General features: G+C 36.2%; 1 protein-coding gene across 3 annotated transcripts; it reads left to right on the forward strand.

Annotated features, from left to right (window-relative positions):
- Positions 1–2309: 2309 nt before the first annotated feature.
- LOC142832470 (UDP-glucuronosyltransferase 2B17-like) lies at positions 2310–20698 on the forward strand. 3 transcript variants are annotated; one of them, XM_075942909.1, is made up of 6 exons: positions 2310–3033; positions 4504–4652; positions 6021–6152; positions 14542–14629; positions 15102–15321; positions 20418–20698. In XM_075942909.1, the coding sequence occupies exons 1-6, from the start codon at positions 2310–2312 to the stop codon at positions 20695–20697; spliced, it is 1593 nt and encodes a 530-aa protein (XP_075799024.1). In that variant the 3' UTR covers position 20698. The 3 variants fall into 3 exon arrangements, with proteins under 3 accessions (XP_075799024.1, XP_075799025.1, XP_075799026.1); XM_075942910.1 differs by having other exon boundaries at positions 2310–2785; positions 4508–4652; XM_075942911.1 differs by lacking the exons at positions 14542–14629; positions 15102–15321 and having other exon boundaries at positions 20418–20548.
- Positions 20699–21729: the final 1031 nt, after the last annotated feature.

Consider the following 21729-nt stretch of genomic DNA (forward strand, 5'->3'; position numbering starts at 1 on the left):
AGACCAGCTGGCCTGGGTCTGGAAAAGCCTGGGATAAAACCAGACTCTGAACATAGCGGACAATGAGGACTACTGAGAACTCAAGAACAATGGCAATGGGTTTCTGATCCTACTGCATGCACTGGCTTTGTGGGAGCCTAGGCAGTTTGGATGCTCAACTTACTAGACCTGGATAGAGGTGGGGGTTCCTTGGACTTCCCACAGGGCAGGGAACCCTGATTGCTTTTTGGGCTGGGGGAGGGACTTAGCTGGGGGAAAGGGAGGGAAACGGGAGGCGGTGGCGGGGAAGAGACAGAAATCTTTAATAAATAAATAAATTTTTAAAAAAAGGAAATTATACTTGCTTTGGAAAACAGCAATAGGCGAACTCTACATCTGAGGTCTGGGATGTCTCCAGTCATGGGCAGCTGACTCACTTTACAGTACCACTCATGAATTTCTTACCACTCACTAGCCTTAAATCCAATTAGAGTTAGATTTATCTTCATTACACCTAAGATAAAAGTGTCACAATTTTGCCATTATGGATATCTTACCATGCCAGTCATTGTTATAAGTCATAGGTCTGACAGCTAATAGGACTATTGATTACATTTTTCCCTAGAGATCTTATGTAGCTACTCCCAATACTATTAATATCCTCAGAGAGGAAGATTCCAAATCAATTGCTTCTCAATGGCTCCAAGTTCTAAGTCTGAAGTGTATAATGCTTTCAGACATCTTATCTTCAAGATCTGGGAATCAATAAGGACAATGACTAGAATCTATATTTTTGGAAAGATTCCAGGGCACCCCACCCCCACAAAACCAACAAATGAGAGTGAAATATTCCATATCTGCACTGGATATTTTGATAATAGTCTATGATTCCTTAGGCTAACGACATCAGTACATTTGATAAAACCTTTTCCAATCCAATAGACACATGTGTATGCATGAGTATGCATGTACTTATAAGCAAGCTCATATGATATTTTTTCCTATTGATTCCTAAAGTGACTTGGGTTCTATTTGTCACGCTGGGGTAGATTGTAATGGAAAAAAAAAGAAAGAAAAGGAAGAAATGGATGGTATTAACATATGAACTCTTTAAGTTGATAAGTTAAAACAAACACATGATATTCTTAGACATTCAAATTCTTCTATCCACAATGTACTCTATGTATTCAATTGAAAACCTCTTCTCATTGTTCCAGCATCATCACCTGGCACATCTCTCATTCTTCCATCACTCAATTAATTCTCCTGTAAACCCTAGCGTCACCTTTAAAAGAAAACAAAAGATGCAGCTCTCTCAGTTACACTACTTTGGACTTGGATGATTTGTGCTGTGAGGCTTTAAAACAATGTAAATAATTCAACTTAAATTTAATGTTAAAAATACCCTGACCCTTTCATCACTTGATTACAGATCTTTACTTGTATCTAAGAGCTCAAATTAGTATGTTTTCTGTTGTTCTTCTGATCCTAGGTCATCTAAAACTAAAGTCACATCTCAATTTCCAGAATCTTCATGTGCAATCTTACAGAAATTGATGACCTCAGGAATGGTCGTCATAGTGCTTCCTTGAGAGGAGGGAATGTAGATGCATGCACTCAAGAACGTTTTAGAGCCTTTGTGGACTAGATTCTGATAACAAGCTATTCAACTACTTCTTGGGCTTATGAAAGACCACTGGACAGGGAAGATGAACCAACTGACTGCTTTAGCAGATAATATCAATCAGATTAGTCTATTAACTGTGAGTCTAACAACCCAATTGCTAGTGTTCTATTTCCCTAGGGTCATGTGTAGGAGGAGGCTATTGTCTATCTGCTTTCCAGGGCTTCAGTCAATAGAGTTTGTTAGGTTCATTCCCAAGCTATTTAAGAAATTGTATGTATGCAAATATGTTAATCAATATACTTATGCAAATTTTTTAAAAATGATATCAATAAAACATTTATAAGCTGTGCAATTAATGCATCTTGGGTTCTGTGTTGAGAAGAAATTTATGACTAACCTCTCACTAACCGATGTTCATGCTACTATTCAAGTATCTTAGAAACAGAACAGTTATGCAAAAATGACATTGACTCCTGAATTTGCTTCATTACAAAACATTTGTATTAAACATTAACATGCAACTATGAATAATTCATATTTGCTTTTACTATCTCCATTAGATCAGAAGTTCAGGGTGGCCATTTAGTGCATTTGCATTGATCGACTCCAGTTATATTTTAACTCATGGCTTTTTCTTCCTAGACATAAGGATAAGCAATGACACAGGAGACACACTGTGAACAGAAGACTTTGATGTCCCAAGATGACTGTGAAGTGGATGTCTGGTCTGCTGCTCCTGCAGATGAGTTGCTACTTTATACCTGGGAATTGTGGTAAAGTGTTAGTATGGCCAATGGATTTCAGTCACTGGATGAATCTAAAGACAATACTGGATGAACTCGTACAGAGGGGTCATGAAGTGACAGTTCTGAGAACTTCAGCTTCCATCGTTCTTGATCCTAGCAAATCACCTGGCCTGAAGTTTGAGAGTGTTTCTACGTCTGTTGGTAAAGATGATCTGGAAAAGGCTTTCACAAGGCTTGTGGATGTATGGATTCATGAGATACCAAGAGATTTGTGTTTATCGTTTTCTCCTTTGCTACAAAACGTGGCTGATGAATTATCTGATAGCTATCTAAGGCTTTGCAGAGACACAGTTTCAAACAAACAACTTATGACAAAATTACAGGGATCCAAGTTTGATGTCCTTTTCTCAGATGCTGTTGCTCCCTGTGGGGAGTTGATAGCTGAACTTCTCCAGATCCCTTTTCTGTACAGTCTTCGTGCCTCTCCTGGCTATACAATGGAAAAATACAGTGGGAGATTTCTAGTCCCTCCCTCTTATGTACCTTTACTTTTTTCTGGACTAGGTGGTCAAATGACATTCATGGAGAGGGTAAAAAATATGATGTGTATGTTGTATTTTGACTTTTGGTTCCAGACATTTAATGAAAAGAAATGGAGTCAGTTTTACAGTGAAACGTTGAGTAAGTTATGATTATTATCAGTAGCTATATGACCTAAATTTCGCAGTTATTTAAATCTATACTTATGTTCATGAAATTCAAAGTGACGTTGCCTTTTATAGGTGATCAAATGTAATATGTTATTACCTGTGAAATGCATTGTAAAAGTTTATATTACTGATCAAAGAGAAGCTGTAATCAGACCTGATACAGGAATTCTGCTGAGATACAGAGCCACAAAGAAAAGCAAGTAGACTTTTCTTAAGTGATTCTTTACTCATTTTTCTGTAGTTTTTAATCTATTTTAATAAGTCACTAGCTAATTAAAAAATCATAATTAATATATATTATGAAATGAGATATTTTACTGTTTTCCTATGCATATAACATTACAGAAATTGTTTTCTCTTGCCTAGGAAACTATATTTATTTAAACTAAACTTTGGGATATGAGAACATGCTCAAAGGGTTAAACTTTTTTTCTGTTCATTTTGAGTACCTGAGTTCTGTTTCTAGCACCAACCCAGGTCCAGTGTCTCAAAGTTGACTGTAAGTTCTGCTTCAGGGGACCTGCTGCCCTTTTATAGTATCGGCCAATTCCTGAATAAACTTAGTATACATTCACACAGACACACATATACATAAATAAAAATATAAATTATAAAATATTTTCTCTGTATATCATAAAGAATTCCTTTACTCTTGTAAGATACTATGTTAGTTCACAGACTTAAAAGTGGAACTGGGGTATCTACCAATACCATACTTTTTTATTGTGTACTTCTCTAACATCCATTGTTTAAACACTATGGAAGCATCGATACACATGTACCTAGTCTATATTTTTTTGAAGTCCTGTTTTTTATTCCTCTTAAAAAATATTTCAAAGGTAAGACTGGCCAAAATTTCTATTCTCATAATTTCTGAAAATATTTTGATGGTGTTTGTAAGATAAGTACTATTAAATTTCTTAATATGAAACAAAGGTAGAAGCACTTACCAGAAACTCAACCACTCATAAACTACACAGCTCCTTTAGCAAAAGGGGAAAGAAGGACAAGCTACAAACTACAATGACCCTGGGGAAGTTTGGCCATGGTACACGGCGTGAAGTGACTTTTGGACCTGGAATGTGTGTTTATATTTGCCCTATTCCTTTTAAAACTGGAGAGAGGAGTAAAATGTGTGCTCTTTGAATAGTGGCTTAGAGGGCTATTTCAATAAATATTTATTATTTCAAATTAGTGTGGAAACATTAGTTAATTCTTACAGGTTGCTTTGAAAATATACCCAAACTGACATTTATGCATATTATGTGGGCAACAAGTCAATTACACTGCAAATTATGTTACATATCAATAAACACTGGTTTTTAAAAGCACATGTTTCATATCAAGCATATATTCTTCAATCATTAAACGAAATATATTTTATAATTGAATGACAAACATTCAAGTTCTCCCCTTCTCACTTGCTCATTTCTCTTTCTAGGAAGGCCCACTACCTTAACTGAGACAATAGGCAAAGCAGAAATGTGGCTCATTAGATCCTACTGGGATTTGGAGTTTCCTCGCCCAACCTTACCAAATGTTGACTATGTAGGAGGTCTCCACTGCAAACCTGCTAAACCATTGCCAAAGGTAAATACATTCTTTTTATCTGATTTTTTTAATTTTTATATCTAATCTTTTTATTTGATTTTCTTACTGGTCAACATGATTCTACAGCTTTCATCAGATTTTTCTACCAGGGATAGAGTTATAGGAAGTTGACTTAAGCATCCTGCTAAGTAGGAGGTCAGTAAACTTAAGATAGAATGTGATAGACTTGGGAAATATTCTTATCAGTGAATTCAATTAGGTCAGTTAATGTACTTAGGTGGTTAGCAATTGGGTAAAGTCCTTACCAAGCAATTATGAGGATATATGTTTGAATCACAACACCCACAAAAAAGCTGGGTGTCCCAGCACAGTGCAATGACATTAGCACTGTTGTTGTAGAAACAGGTTGATACTGGGAGCTTGCTGGCCACTACTCTGTTAAAAGATGGTAGGATTTGTGTTCAGTGTGAGACAGTCTCAAAACCTATGTTGAAGATTGATAGAGATTTTAACTTTTGTCATCTATGTGCTAAACAAAGTCAAGGAGCCTGCCCAGCATCCCGACACACACACATACCTACACACACAGATACGTGTACACATAGGAACTGACACATAAGCACATATACACATGCACAGACACACGCACAAGCGCACATACATGTAAACACATGTATACACAAACAAACGTGCACACATGCACACACATATAAACACATGACAAAAGACAGAGAAATTAAGTCAGTTAAACTCATCAGTCATAAACTGCTCATCAACAAAAGCTATGATAATCATATATCTGAAGTAATTGTTTGATATCTGAACAAACGACATAGACATAGATTTTCTCCAACCAGTAAATTTTGGATATCAGCTCTGAAAATATCCTATTCATACACAATATCAGAAAATTATAATATACTCTGTGTTTATCTTGCAGTTATGTTTGTTTCACAAAGAATCAAAACATTTTATTAATCATAGTAGGATATTTGTGAAAGCTACCACATATGTACATACTATTACATAAATATTATTTCATCAAATATTAGTTAATAATATTAAATCAGCCATTATAGAAGAAAATTAAAATTTCTGTAGGAAGAAAGTTTGTAAATGAAGGGACAAATGCTTCATAGAATATGCTTGCACTTTTGAATTTTAATTTTGCCTGAAGCAAATATTTAGAATACCTGTTGGACAATGTGTGAGTACAGTTTGTGTAGATGCCTGCAAAGTACAAAGTCTTTGACATTTCCATGCTTGTCTTCTGTATGTTTTAACACCACTATAGTATATAGTTCTATAAACATTTCAATGTTTATTCTCATTGCTTTTTTTTATAAAGGTTTTATAAGTGGTTATTCTACAACTGTATTTTTTTCATGAAATAAACTCTCTTCACAGGAAATGGAAGACTTTGTCCAGTCCTCTGGAGAGCATGGTGTCGTGGTGTTTTCTCTGGGGTCAATGGTCAGTCACATATCAGAAGACAAAGCCAACGCAATTGCATGGGCCCTTGCCAAGATTCCACAAAAGGTGAGGGAAAGTATTTCATGGGATGTGACCATATACTAAGTCTGTGAACGTCTTTGAAAGGTCTGATTATAGAAATGATTCTGTGAAAGGTAAAGTTTTAAGGAAGCTCTAATTTCCCTTAGCCAAAGTTAGAAATTTATATTCACAACAGATGTTTTAACAGTGCAGAAGGTGTTCTTGACCGAGAGTGACTTGTATATAAACACAGTGATCAATGTGGAAACATTCTGAAATGCTGGCATGATGATGATGACATTGCTATCAAGAGTATGTAGACATAGCCAAACTCTTCAGAGTCACTTGTTCTATTTGTTGATTCCTTAAAGCTCCTGCATTTATTAGATTTTCAGGGGTGAGTTAATTTGTATCTAGTATTTCTACCAGGATAACGATAAGAATGTGTTGAAAAAGCTTGAAATGCAGCATGACTCAGCATCCTAATTTTGGAGTAGACCTGTTCAGTGTGCTGTTGAGAGGAACAATTAAAGAAGGTTGTCTGGGGCTCATCACCTGTCAATCAAAGTACATTTTTGGCTAATTGAGAGGAAATGCAATAAAAAAAATCTAATTTTTGGTTGACCTGCCAGTTTTTGTAGGAAAAATATCCAAGGGAAAGGTAGAGACAGGTGCTTCTCTCACAGTGATGTCTGCATCATAAAAGATGAAACTCTCCACTCTGCTCTTAACCAGGCAGAGTGAAAGTTCTATAAGTCAAGGAAGATATAGGAAAATAAGAAAGGAACCGAAGGAACATAAGGGAAAAAATAAAGTTTCAGATGAGTCACTTCATAAAGCATACTACAAAGTAATTTTCTATGGATTAAATTTGAATGTTTATCAATGTTTTTAAGTGTTGTAGTGGAAGAGCTTCTGTTTATTCACCTGAATTAATTTTTTTGATGTCATCCTGTAGTTGATTTTATCAGTCACATCGCAAATTCATGTTAGCTATGTGGCTAAAGCTTGATTGTATGAGATCTGTCTGAGAATTTCAACATTAGCATGTATTGTAGGCTTCAGCTTGAGACTGGTTTTTCTGCCACAGAGTACCCATGAGTATTTGGGGTACACATCTGTTCTTGAAAGGACCTTTTTAGGGGTACCAAGTAGAAAGGCTAGAGAAGGGATGATTTAGGGAAGATCCATGTAGGGGGATGAATGTGACCTCCCAAAGAAGTGAAGAAAAAGGAAATGTCAGTTTCACTTTCTGTGGTCATCTTCATCGTATACATGGCAGATCGAGACACAATGTGCAGGCATGTTCTCAGCCTATTGGTCTGCATAAATAACTTTACAAAGAACAAAAGTCTTTGGGGGAGAAGGTAGCACAGCAAGTTGAATGTTTTATTTTAAAACCTAAACTGTCCCTGCTCCAGGAGTACTGAGACCTGGGAGAATGGGACTGAAAATGAAGCAGAATAAAGTCTTAGACAGTTGACAACTTTATTCAGAGAATCAGGCAACGTATACCCTGAAGGTTAAGAAAGGTCTTATGAGCAAAACATACATGAGTTAAAGCTGTATACAATCATAATGAGAAACCCTGTGCGGCAAAAACATGTTTTTCCACAGAGGCACACAAAGAGCAGGCTACACATTATCTGGATAACAGCAGCAAGCAGTAGTGGTTACCCTGAAGTAGATCCACTCCTTTCTACTACATCTGGGAGAAGGGCAAAAACACAGTCCAAGAAATAATAGGATAAGAAGATAAATGTAAAATACTGTTCTATCATTCATAGTAATGTTTAAATAAAATTTCAAAACCCGTGTATTTCTGTAACTATCTTTAAAACTGATTGTAAGTCAGACATAATATAGTACAGCAAGGATCAAAGCCATATGATTGTTGACATTGGGTCCTCCCCTGATTTACTGATTGAACAAGAAAAGGAAAGTAAGAAAGTAGTGTTGTATGGACCTTATGGTGTAAATAAATCTAATCTAAAGGTTTATTCTTTTGTGCTACACTTCCTCTAGGAGACAATTGAGTAGTGAAAATAAGTTTAAAGACAGCAAAAGATGCACACTGTGGGGGCCCATTGAGCAAACGTCAGAGAACTCAAGCCTATTTCTGTTTCTTTAAGGATAAGATAGGTTTGGGCCAGGGATTGACCACCAAGAGCATACTTGGTCTATGGTGTAGCGTAGCCACTGAATGTCCTGCCTAAAACATCAGAGTACTTAACTCAGTAAATAGTGAGTTGACATCTGAAGAATTGAAGCAAACAATTGTCCTATTTTTCCTTTGTGCCATGTTAAATCAGTCTTTTGCCTTCTTCCCCCTTTGTTGGATTGGGTTATATAAGCATATGAAAAACAAAGATGGGCAAATTCAGTATTCGGTATTCCTGCTGCTATCCTAATGTCTCTGTACGTCTTTCATATCTCTGTTCTTCCTACCTAAGTTTTCTAATCCATGTGCTGCTACTGTGGAATGTGCAAAACCTGTCAAGGCTGAACCCTGACAGATGTCACCCCATAAGATGTGACTCCAACTTGTGGCTATGACGCTACACAATATACAATGCCTCTTTTAATTTAAAAAGAAATACTTATCATTCTTTCATTACCACTCAAGATAAAGCTAACAACTCTACAATGCTTTCTCTCTTTTCAGAGTTTTAGATAGATTGGCTAGGTCATAATTAGGCATTCATAAAATGGTATACAGAAAATTAACATACCCTAATGGTTTTTGAAAAGCATTGAATATTTTTAAATTTTCTAATGGACATTTGTGGGCGAGAGCGGGGGGTGTTGCTTAGCAGTTGTTCTAGTAACTAGTTATCGCAGGTATTACATAGTGTCTCATTGCTGTACTTTTTCATGTGTAATAATAAGCACATATTTATGTAGTACATCCTGACTTATGTCCTATATGGATTGTAGCTCTTTCTCTTTGGGGAACACTAACAGGACATCATCCACATAATTAATAATATTGAAAATAAAAAGATAAGGAAAGGATATAACTTTTCTAAGTTATGCTGGAGAAGAATATTTATTATAGATATAATAGCCAGAGGCAGGGACAGTGACAAGTTGAAGAGTCCAGAGAGGTCATGAGCAGAATGAGCTGGGCCAGATGTGGAGAGGTGAGAGAAAAGGAGAGACAGGAGAGAGGGGAATCAGGTGAAGCAGCCTGGAGACCAAAAGCATGCAAAAGAACAGGTAATCATAATGGTTGGGTTATGTAGGGAAGAACAACCCAGCACCTTTGAGCTGGATAGTTCAAGATAGGGGGCAGGGTAGTCAGCCAGGAGGGTCTCACAGATAGGGACTGGAGGGTACAGGAAAAACCAGGCAGCCAGGTCAATTTTGCAATATTAAATAAGCACCTTAGCAATTTGTCCAATATTTAAACCTAACAAATCTAAGCCCACCCAAGGGAAGACCTCACTCACAGGCTCTAAATCATTGGTGCATATTATTGACACATAATAGGGGATTTTGTCATGTCTTGGGTTAATACAGTCCATTAATATCATAACTGAGATCCTTTACGGTTGATGGAAGGAATAGAAAAGCCAATATGTACCTTATTATGAGAATGAATATGTATAGTAAAAAAAACATTTTTTACAAATGAAAAACTATTAAAGGCCAACAATAGCTGTCTTTAGGTAAACCAGGCTGTAAAGCTTCTATTGGCCACATGGTGGCAGTAATATTTCACAATTTCCATCTCCATTTCTCATATTAGTAATTAATTAAAAAAAAAAAAGAATTCCAGGGAGAAATGGGGCACTTTATGTGCCCATTTTTCACTGTTCTCTGACAACCTTGTGACGAGCCAATATCTTTTCCTCAGAAACGGGCCATCGAGATGTCCAGACAGAGTCACTAGGTTTTTATATAATTTTTGACTTCTATGAAAATACTAAGTCATACTTATGTTCCCATCTACTTGGGAATATAGGCCCTATAATATCTTGCACCTGTTTTCCTAGTCTTTTTCATTTTTGACAACTCAAACTTTCATTAGAATTTCGAATGTGGAGAATTAGATGTGGAAATAGAGATCTCTGCATGAGACTGTTGGAGAAAGCCTCTTTACCAAAATTAATCAGAATATGAATAATACGAGGCTTGAGGATTTCCATTATGTCTTGTAATTTTGTAACATTCTGTTTAATCTTTTAGAACTCATAGTTCCCAAACCTATTAGGGTTGAATTTATCCCCTGAAACAAGCCATCCAGGTGGCCATTATTCCATGGTTATACTAGAAACCTCAGTCTCATCATAACTAAATAATACTGTAAACATTATTCCCTTTCATTTTAAGTCCAATAATAGTTTATCCTTTTTCCTTTGGTAAGGTTCTTAAATCTACATAGTCTTACTTGTCCTGAGAACTTGCTCACAAAACACGTTTCTTTGTGAAGGGTTATATAGACAATAGTAATAACTGCAATTTTCCTTCTGCCTTAAATGACCAATTAGTAGGCACTGTATTCGTGACTGCAGTTTCCCCTGTTAAATCTTCACCAATGATTCCTGTATGAACTATGATTGGATTCATGGATAAACTACTGCAACCCAATAAAAGTCTAACCCTTTGAGGCAGTATAAGTCCCCAGTATTCTGTGTGTAAGCTTAAAAGACATTGAAGGGGGAAACGGCAATAATTAAGGGCTAGGACTACCAATAACAGCACTTCCTTGAATGACATCTTAAAAGGAAAGACTAGTTTGATTATAATCTGAAGTCTGGTACAATGTTGTTATTTTTGCCTTAAAAGCCTCTAATTTTGTGGGGCTTTTAGACAAACTCTAAACATGTTTTCCTACTATTAGCTGGTATTGTTTTTGTTGTCAGGCTATGTATTCCCATCCTTACCAAATTTGGTTCAATATTTCTTAACCCAGTGTTTTCCTTCCTTGCATATAGGGTAAAATCTAGAACTCATTGCTTCTGAACTTACTATTGTAGGAGCAATTTACTTTGCTTCTTCAAGTGGCCACTTTCCTAGCATCTATTTTAGTACTGCATAGAGTTTTATACCAGGTAATTTTGCTTTATGTTTGTAGATCCTTACATTCTGACGTTAATTTACTTTGGAAAATCCAGACCATTTTCTATCTCTCTTTGAGGCATGATTAATCCTTGAAAATCTTTATTAACATTATCAAAAGATAAGTGTTTTAATAATAACACTTGAATTTGTTCCCCCTTTGCTTGATTTTCAATAGTATCTTTGAGTTTTTCTATGAAATCAACCATTAGGCTCAGAAGGACTTTGTATATCTACTACATTCTTAGACCTGATGTCAGATTCCATATCAGCTAAATCCAGGAAGCCATAGCTACATCCCTAATGTGGGAGAGAGCTGTCGGAAGCATATTATGCAGCTGATAATCTGTTGATACAAATATACCACACCCCGTGAGCATTTCATGTGTGACATTTAGGATTACCCCAATCTTAGTTCTAGAACTTTTTATGGGCTTTACCTGCAAACCACACTTGCCACTGAAGAAGTCCTAAAGGGCTAAGAACCATTTTAGCAATTATATAAAAATCATACAGCAACCATTGTGCATTATATTTCAAACCAAACCGATTCATAACCACATGGAGCAGTAGACCCACAGGAAGCACAAGCCTTCTTAAAATCTTTTATTTTATCCATGTGTATGTAATTCATGATAAGCACTTTGATTTTGTTGAAATTATCCTGGAAACACAAAACTGAGCTCATGAGGCCAGGGAGGAATTGGTAAATTAATTCTTTTTTCCCGCCATGCTCGACGTTGTCTAGGTTGTAAGCTTAGCTTTTTTATAGGCTCTCCAAAATCTTCATCAAAATTAGAAAGAATGCAAAATTATATTGATTATCAGATTCCTTACCCCATGCTTCAGAAGTGCCTTTAGGTAATACAAGAAACATTTTTAAAGGAGACTCCAAAAGTTGAGCTGAGGTAGCCATCACCTGCATAGTTGACAGTGGTGCTGTATTTACTTTGATTTTACCTACACTGGGAAATTTTCCTTCTTTCCTGATTTTAAGATGGTGTCATCCAGTTTATATTCATGCAAAATATTAGTCTTTTCTTCCTCATACTTAAAAACCTCCTTATCTTTCTTTAGTATTTAAATTCATAATAGTTCAAATCTATGACTAAGTCACCCCAAATTGAATGGGAATCTCTTCCCCTTATTTATATGCCTTTCCAATATTCTGTCAGATACTTCTTCATCTAAACCACCTTCTCTTGAAAACTTGGTGTTATAATGATGAGGAATAGTGAACTCTATTCAGAGAATCAGACAATGTATACACTGAGGGTTTAGAAAGGTCATATAAGTAAAGGTCACATGAGTTGAAGCTGTATATGATCAGTATGATAAGCCATGTGTCACAAAAAAAATTTTCATAGAGTGTTACTTAAGTTTTCATTGCTCAGAAGAGACATCATGACCATGGCATCTGTAATGAAAAATACACTTAAATGTGGTAGCTCATTTAACCATTATCATCATGAAGGGAAGAATGGCACCATGCAGGCAAACATGGTGCTCGAGGTGAGCATGCTACATCTTGCAGGAAACAGGGAGTGCCAGGTTTGAATTTAACAAAGATAAGCCTGAGGAAAAGCCTCCATCACAGGCTCTAAAACCTTTTCTGCATAGAATAGACACATAATAGGGATTTGTGTCCTGCCTTAAGGTAATAAAGTACACATATCAGAGCTGAGTTCCTTTATGATTGAATGAAGGAAGACAAAAGCCAAACCACACCTTATCATCAGGATGAATATGTATAGTATAAAAGCAATCTTAAATAAATGCAAAACTACTAAAGGCCATTCTAAAAATAACTGTCGCTAGGTAAAACAGACTGTAAAACTACCATTGGTCACATGGTGGCATTAACATTTCATAAGTCATTCAATCATGTCCATTTGCCAAATTATTTTTAAATTATAAAACCAGGAGAATTCTAGGGAGAAAAAAGGGTCTCTATGTGCCTATTCTCCACTGTTCTCTGACAACCTGTGGAAGAGCCCATATATTTCCTGTAGAAACATACCAGACAGGGTCACTAGATTTTATCGAATTTTGACTCCTTTGAAAAACTCAAGTCATGTTTATATTCTTGTTCACATAGGAATATAGGCTCCATAACCACTTGTAACTCTTTTCCTAGTCCTATTTTTTAATAACTCAATATTTTCATCAACCATTCTGATTGTGAAATCAACTGAACATCACACTGAGGTAAGCTTGAGGCAAAGAGACCTCAAAGCTCACTCCAGTGTGACATATTTCGTCCAGCAAGGCCACATCTCTTGATATTGCCACTCCCTTAGGGGGCCATTGTCTATCAAACCACAACAGAGATGCACAAAGGGCAGTGTAAACTTTATCTGGATGTCAATAGCAAGTGGTTGTGGTAAACCTGAAACAGATCCACTCATATTTGCTATACCTGGAAGGAGGGTGAAACACACTTACCACAAACAATCTAGCATTTTGAAGAAATTTAGGTCCCAAGACTCTTGTTTTGTTTTCTTAGAGTGCTCTCTCAAGCACTCAGAAATCTGCTCATGTGACTCCATTCCTGGATCATGTTCCAAAACTACAATATGCAAAATTACTCCCTGGATGGGCCAGATGACTCCATATTCCAATTGGTCAACACAATGGCATTGTTTCAAAGAACTTTAGACCAGAGAGAATTGTGGATCAGGAATATTTGTCATGAATAAATAATCAAAGATACAAACTTGAAATTCAATGAAAATAACAAAGAACAGGTGAATAAAAGTAATTGCCCCAAAGCATTTAAAATATAACAGTGTTTAAAGTAGACTATTAGAACTGTCAAAATATGTTTATATAAAATATTAATTATTAGCAATGTGCCATACTTCTCTGTGATTGAATTATATCACCATGGGAGTGTATTAAATATTTTCTTGCATTATTATCTATCTCATTTGTGTAAACATCTCTGCTTAGAAAAATGATGGTGATGTTCAACTTGCCTGAATGTAAACATAAGCATAGATTTTGCTGGCACAATCTTCTTCTCAGTCACTCTATAATTTGCAATATTTACCCTTTCTGATATCATCATTCCTCCTATGGGAGGTATTTACCTATGTTATAATTAAACATAAAAAGATCTATTTTTATAATTTGTTTTTGAAATTATAATCCAATTGCATTATATCTCCCTTTTCATTATTCCTCCAAATTTTCTCATATCCATTCTCCTTGCTCTCTTTCAAATTCATAGCATCATTTTTATTAATGCTATTCCATACATATATGCATATGTATTTATGTTTATACTCCCAAATATAACTTATTCAGTCTGTATATTGTATAATGCTAAATTTTGCTCCATAGATAAAGATTATTTACTCTTTAACAGGTTCTTTGGAGATTTGAGGGCAAAACACCAGACACCTTAGGATCCAATACCAGAGTTTACAAATGGCTCCCCCAGAATGACCTTCTAGGTAAGACTCTAGGAACAAACCTAGCCTAGTTGACTTCAAAATCCTTTATATGATACTTGGTGAATCTATTATTTATTTAAAGAAAATAATTTCTGGTATGCAGTTTTTCTTTTTTAGTACTCATTTTCTCTTAACTACCATGAACCCCATATGCTCAACTGGGAATCAGAATTTCATAGTTGAACTCTCAAGTCCAAGCAATTCTCCATAATATCTCTCTGTAAATTTAGTTTCTTCTCACTCTGAGAGTAGAAAACATTTCACCAAGGTAATGCATATTAGACTCTTCACATAGGTATTCATGGGATGAGAAGTGAGGGGAAACAGAAGTTGTGTGGTAAACTACATTAATAAATCAAATTAAGTAAAATTCATCTTCTTGTAGAAAATCTTTCAGTTCCTGATAGTGCACATTTCTCATTTCATGTCTAAGACTGCTAAGTAATGTCAACCTGAATTCATGTTATTCTAGGTCATCCAAAAACCAAAGCCTTTGTAACTCATGGTGGAGCCAATGGAATCTATGAGGCGATCCATTTTGGAATCCCTATGATTGGCATTCCTTTGTTTGTAGATCAGTATGATAATATTGCCTACATGGTAGCCAAAGGAGCAGCTGTTTCACTAGATTTCAGAACAATGACAAGGACGGATTTTCTCAATGCACTGGAGGCTGTGATAGATAATCCTTTGTGAGTATAAACTATAAAAAATAAATGTTTTTATTTGTTTATCATTAATCATGTTTCTTACTGAAGGCCAAAGGTGCAGGAATTATTCTGAAAGCAAAATTATTGGAAAGAAGAGAGACCAAATAGGGAATAATTCAGTGCCATAGGTTTTTCCCTTTTTTGTTATTACTTTTATTTCCATGTTGTGCCATATATATCTTTCCTATGTAAATCATACTGCTCCTAAAAGCGTAATTCTTCTACTTATTCCTCCAAACAGCTTGTCCAGCAGGCATTTGGCACCAGCTCTGGATAATTTTTATTTTTAATTCTTTTAGTAAAGTAATTGGTCAGAGTTTTAAGGATAGTATAAATCTTAAATAGCCAATAAGTGAAGTGAAATGAAATGTTGGAGCAGAGAGCTATTTATTTGTTCCTTGCTGCCCAGACCCAAAATAATCACACCTAAACTATATTAATCAAATCACTGTTTTGCTCATTAGGTCTAGCTTCGAATTGTCTAACGCTTAAATATTAATTTTATCCATTTCTATTAATCTGTATATAACCATATGGCAGTGGCTTACAGGCAAATTTTCAGCACATCTGTCACCAGCAGCAGCTCCATGGCATCTCTCTGACTCCGACTTCCTCATCCCATGCTATAGGCCAAGCCAGTTCTTTATTCATTAACCAATAAAAGCAACACACAGACAGAGGGCCTCCTACACCATTTCCCCTTTTCTGTTTAAAGTAAAAGGAAGGCTTTTACATAGTAAATTACATTTAATAAAACAGTTATGAAGCAAGAATTACAGCTACAATATTTATATCTTTTATCATAACTAAGTAAAACTATAGGTATACATTCTTCAATTCCATCAAAGACTCCAGAAGGATATGACATTACCTAAGTAAACAGGAGGCACACTGCAAGCAACTTCTGAAACTGTAGAATTGAAAAAGACATCTCACTTCATGGACAGTCACCCAAAGTTCTTCTGTATTGTAGGGGCATCCATCTTCAGCCTACAGTCCAATAGTATCCAGCAGACGTTTTGATGTAGCAGGAAACCTTAAAGACACTTCTGCCTATATTGGCTGTTTGCCAGTCACTTTCTTCTGTGTCCTACAGAATGTCTGGCAGACTCTTTCATGTAGCAGGAACCCCCCCACAAAAAAACATTTTGCCTTTAGACAAGTTCAGCAGTCATTTCTCTGTGGGTCCTGCATGTCCAGTTTATGCAGCTATGCAAGAGCAGTTTCTTGCCCAAATGGCTAACAAACACCAGAAGGAGCCTCTTCGATGCCCATCTTCTTCATGAAGTAGATTGTGCTGCCAGGTGCAGAAGTGTCTCATTGTCATGAAAAGTCCTATTTTCTTAAAAAATTTAAATGACATATTCTGCAGGTCTCTGAAAGATTTTAAGAATATCTAAATGAAATATCTCTCTCTATATCTATAAAACCTAACATGATTACAAGCTTGACTATTATAGACTATGTATTAACCTATACTTCTTAGTTATAAATTACATTTTTAAATGAACTACATAATAACAATACCCTAATCATGACCAGAAAAATACATATAAGATTGACCTTAGATTTGCATCAATAAACCTAGATCCATACAAATGCTTGTCCCTATAACATATCCCCCTTTAAATATAAAGAGATATTTATAAATAATATTTAGAAATATTGGTGTTGTTTTCTCCAAACTGCTTCTTGCTGTTTATTGGTAAAAGTAATCTTTTGAGGGGTGTTCAAGGCAACCTTTCAGGGGATCTTGGCCTATCAACCAGTCTGGAAGCAATCCACAGGTTCTCAACCTCTGTGGAAACAAGAGAAGAACCCTTTTCCAAAGCAACATATCCTTAGACTCAAATTTGGAATTCAAGATACCTTTATAATATACATGCTAGTTTAGCTTAGCAGTCCATACAATAAAATGTCTCCTTGTACTTAGCTCCTTCACAGTCAAAAAAATCAAAGAAATAAATAGTATACCTAATCCAGACTCTGTGAATTTTCCATTGTCTTTATGTGGCTTATTTTTTTTTTTTACATTTATATTCTATGACTGTCTTACTCTGTCTCTTTAAAGACTTTGTTTTTTATATGATTTACTTAATTTACAACTCTCTATACTCTTTTCTTTCTCTCTCCCAAGGCTATGTACATTTATCCAACTTTGTGTCTCACTTAGAGATCTTTTCTTTCTGAATCTGTCCTATTGTGTATCTGTAATTCTTAACTGTCCAGGAGTGCTTCTTAAAACTTAATCCGTGCCATTTTATGGTATACATGGTACTATCTGCTTTCTTGGCACAGTCCAACATGGCAGAGCTGTTTGCTGCCTCTGAGAGCCATGCCCAATGCCTCATTCTCAGGCATACAGCTAGTCAATGCCACCATTAAGCAAACTGCAGCAGTCTTTTTACAGATCCCATCCAAATACTTTGTCTCCTGAAAGAGCCAGAGGTGACACTGGCAGCAAGGCCTGAAAGCTGGCATTTCAAAGTGGTCGCAACTGAATCAGAAAAACCTCTCTTAAGGGAGCTGCAGTAAACTGCCAGCAAACAGCAAGAAGCTGTGTTAATCTCTGTATTTTTGAGTCTAGAATTCCTTTTCAAGCTTTCTCAGCTTTTACGTGGATTTTAGTCTACAATATTGGCAACAATTTGTTGGAAGGGAGAGCCACCTGTTGGTTCCTGGCTGTCCAGACCAAAATAATCAAACCGAAACTGTATTAATTAAATCACTGCTTGGCCCATTAGCTCTAACTTCTTATTTGCTAATTCTTACATAATAATTAAACCCATTTCTATTATTCTTTATATCATCATATTGCAGTGGATTACAAGCAAAGTTTCAGCACATCTGTCTTCAGTGGCAACTCCATGGCATCTCTCTGACTCCCCCGTCCTTCTCCCATCATACAACCTAGCTTTCCCCAGCTAATTATATTCTTCCCTGCTATAGGCTCCATAGATATATTCATTAAGCAATAAAAACAACACATAGACTGAAGGACTTCCCAAACCATTTCCACCTTTCCCTAGCTAGACGTGATGGGAAATTTGCTGGTAAGCTACTGCCATGTGGTGATATACAGATTATTAGAAATGGGATAAATTAATATGTAAATGTTTTCCAATAAGAAGCTAGAGCTAATGGGCCAAGCAGTGATTTAATTAATACAGTTTTTTGTGATTATTTCAGGTCTAAGCTAGCTGGGTGGCCAGGAACCAACATGCGGCCCTCCTTGCAAGAATGAAATGTTAGATGTGGAACCAGATATAGTATACCTAGAAGCCATAGGAAAATATTACAACAGAGAAGTTGAATGTTATAAAAGAGATAGGTATCATTTATGAAAGTTGTAACTTTCTACATCAAAATAGCACAGATATTAACATAAAAGTAAGGGAATGGTTAGATATTTATGCAACCTATCTTAGGATAAATTTAAATAATGAAAACCTATTACTGTAAAGCAAATTAACATGTTGATAATTATTTTTCTTTGATTGAAAAACTCCATTTGGAGTTTTCATGTTAGCATGGCTTACTGGTATTATCCTTATTCAAAACTTTTGGAAGAAGCTACTTTTTTGTTTCCAGTCACTCAGCCTCAAAATAACCAATCAGAAACTACATTAATTACAACACTGGTTGGCCTATTTGCATATGCATATTTCTTGCTACCTCTTATATCTTAAATCAACCCATTTGTATTAATCTATGTATCACCACGTGGTTTTGGCCTACCAATAGGTGCCTGTAATCTGTCTCTTCAGGGAGAGGCATGACTTTGCTTCTTTCTCCCAGAAGTCAGTTTAGTTTTCCCTGCCTAGCTCTGTTAAGCACTCTCTCTCTTGGGCCCAAGTCACTTCTTCATATGCCAATCTTATTTACAGAATGCTATGATAATACTGTTTAATTATTTTTAATATTTACACAAAAAAATCCATGAGAAGATCTTGTTTAGGTACCTATGTTGTTGAGACTTCATGAGTGCAGTTTATCAAAGAAACAACTTTACAACAGTACCCTCTGGCTTTTAAAGTCTTTTAGTCCTCTCTACTCTTTTATACCACAAAAGCTAGTTTTCGGGTAAAGGGATGTCAAGTCAGTTCTAGCTGAAGGATCTCTGAGCTCTGCTTCTGAATGGAATGCTCATTGAGCAGTATAAACTTACTTTCCACCTTTGGAGAATAAGCAACATCAAAGGCTCAATGTTTAGGGAGTTTCTTTGACAGACCTGGCCAACCTCTTAAAAAATTAGACTTGAAAGATGGCTCTGTGGATAAGCAAAGGTCTACCCTAACAGAGGATCAAAGTTCTGTTCCTAACACTTACATCAGTTGGTAACTCTAACTCCAGTAGATCTCATAACACACATACACACACACACAAACATAACACACAATTTACATACTTTACACACAAACTCTCTCATGCACATATTTAAAAGTAATATCAAAAATTTACTGTGATTATACTTTACAATAATAATAATGAAAATAATAATATTCTTCCTATTAATTTTATCAAATATTTGATAACCTTAATTAGAAAAACGTAAAACCGTTGAGAAAGCAGCTATTACAGCTAATTAATAAAAACCAAGACACATTTGCAATTAAAACCACTAATCATTGATAACTGTACCATAAAAATGTCATTTCAATCTTTATCAACTTTACACAGATATGCACCACCGTGAGGAATTGAGAGCAATTTACCTTCTAATTATAAATGCTGACACTATTACAAATTTTGTACACAAAATTTACTAATAATTGATTATGGGTAACTGAAGCTTTATATGCTCAAATAATATCTCATTTTGATTTATTTTGTATTTAAGACTTAGCAGTCTTTAAATTCAACTTTAGTAATAACTTGATCTTTATTATTATTGTGACATGCTTAATCTTGTATGCTCAAGGAACTCAGACATGCTCCTGAAGATCTTACTAGTCATGAACATAAAACAAAATATATTTTCATTCTATAGTGTGATTCTCTTTAATGTTTACACAAGAATTTACATATGCATATTTTTCATTTCTTATGTAAGTTGATGTCTGTTCTCCTTCTATCAGCTATAAAAAGAATGCTATGTGGTTGTCAACCATTCACCATGACCAGCCCATGAAACCCCTGGACAGAGTCATCTTCTGGATTGAGTTTGTCATGCGTCACAAAGGGGCCAAGCACCTGAGGCCACTTGCACACAACCTCACCTGGTACCAGTACCACTCTCTGGATGTGATTGGATTCCTACTGGCCTGTGTGGCAGCCATAGCTTTCCTTTCCATAAAATCCTTCTTATTCATTTATCAAATGTTTGTAAAGACAGGAAAGAAAATGAAGAGAGAGTAGAGTTCATTAAGAATGCACATGAACTACATTTCAGCATCGTTATGGTTTATGAACAACCTTCTGAGCATTCATTGATTACTCTATCAAGACATAACTTCATTAGACCAGAAGGGAGAAATAATGCAATTATATTATAATTTTACAAAATGAATGACATAATACAAAAGGCTGAGCAAAAGATAAGGAATAACCAAGTAAGCAGAGTTGCTCCATGGTATCAGCTTCAGTTCTGCCTCCTGAGTCCTGCCTTGAACTTCTTGTCTACTTTCTTCAGCAATGAAAAGGAAGGTATGAGATGAAATAAACCCTCTTCTGTATCAAACAAAAATGAAAATTTAAAAACTAAGAGGCCTTGGCATGATTCAGGGCATGCAGCATTATGATGAGCAAATATTTGGTGGAGAGGTGAGACAGAAAGGGAAGTGGGAACAGTTTGTTCTCTGTGAAGACAGGTGGGACTGTAGATGTGAAGGCAGCAAAGAACGGCCTGATGTGAAAGGTCTGAACTGCTATTGGAGGCCATGGTGTTATCTAAACCTGTGCTGCTGGAGAGGGCCATGACTCTTCTGTAGCAGGGGTCTGTGACAACATCCATGAAATGTGGACCTCCTTGGTCTGGGCTCCCATTTGAAGCCATGATGTTTTCAGAGTATGGTGCTGAGCTGATCCAGCCATCACACAGTAGCACCAGCAGTGATACACGTGCAAAAAAAGATGGCCCTGTCCCTTGCCTTGGCATTGTGGGGGAGAGAGATGGCCCCAATGGTGTGGGCATGGGAGAACTAAACCCACCAATTGCTGGCCACAGGACTAGGGTGAGCTAGCCCTGCAACTTATCTGAGCAGCTAGGAAGAACTGGCCCTAAACGAAGGTGTGAATGATGATGGCGTCATTAGTGTGGGAAAGCTGATCCTTACCCCTCATTGCGTATCTTGCCATTGTCAGACAGTTGGCCCTGGTGACATGGGTGAGGAACAGCTAATCCTGATTGTGTGGATATGGAAAAGCCAGCCTCACCCCTCCCCTGGGCAT

This window comes from Microtus pennsylvanicus, chromosome 12, assembly GCF_037038515.1.
Source record: "Microtus pennsylvanicus isolate mMicPen1 chromosome 12, mMicPen1.hap1, whole genome shotgun sequence".
In the NCBI taxonomy this organism is placed as follows: domain Eukaryota; kingdom Metazoa; phylum Chordata; class Mammalia; order Rodentia; family Cricetidae; genus Microtus; species Microtus pennsylvanicus.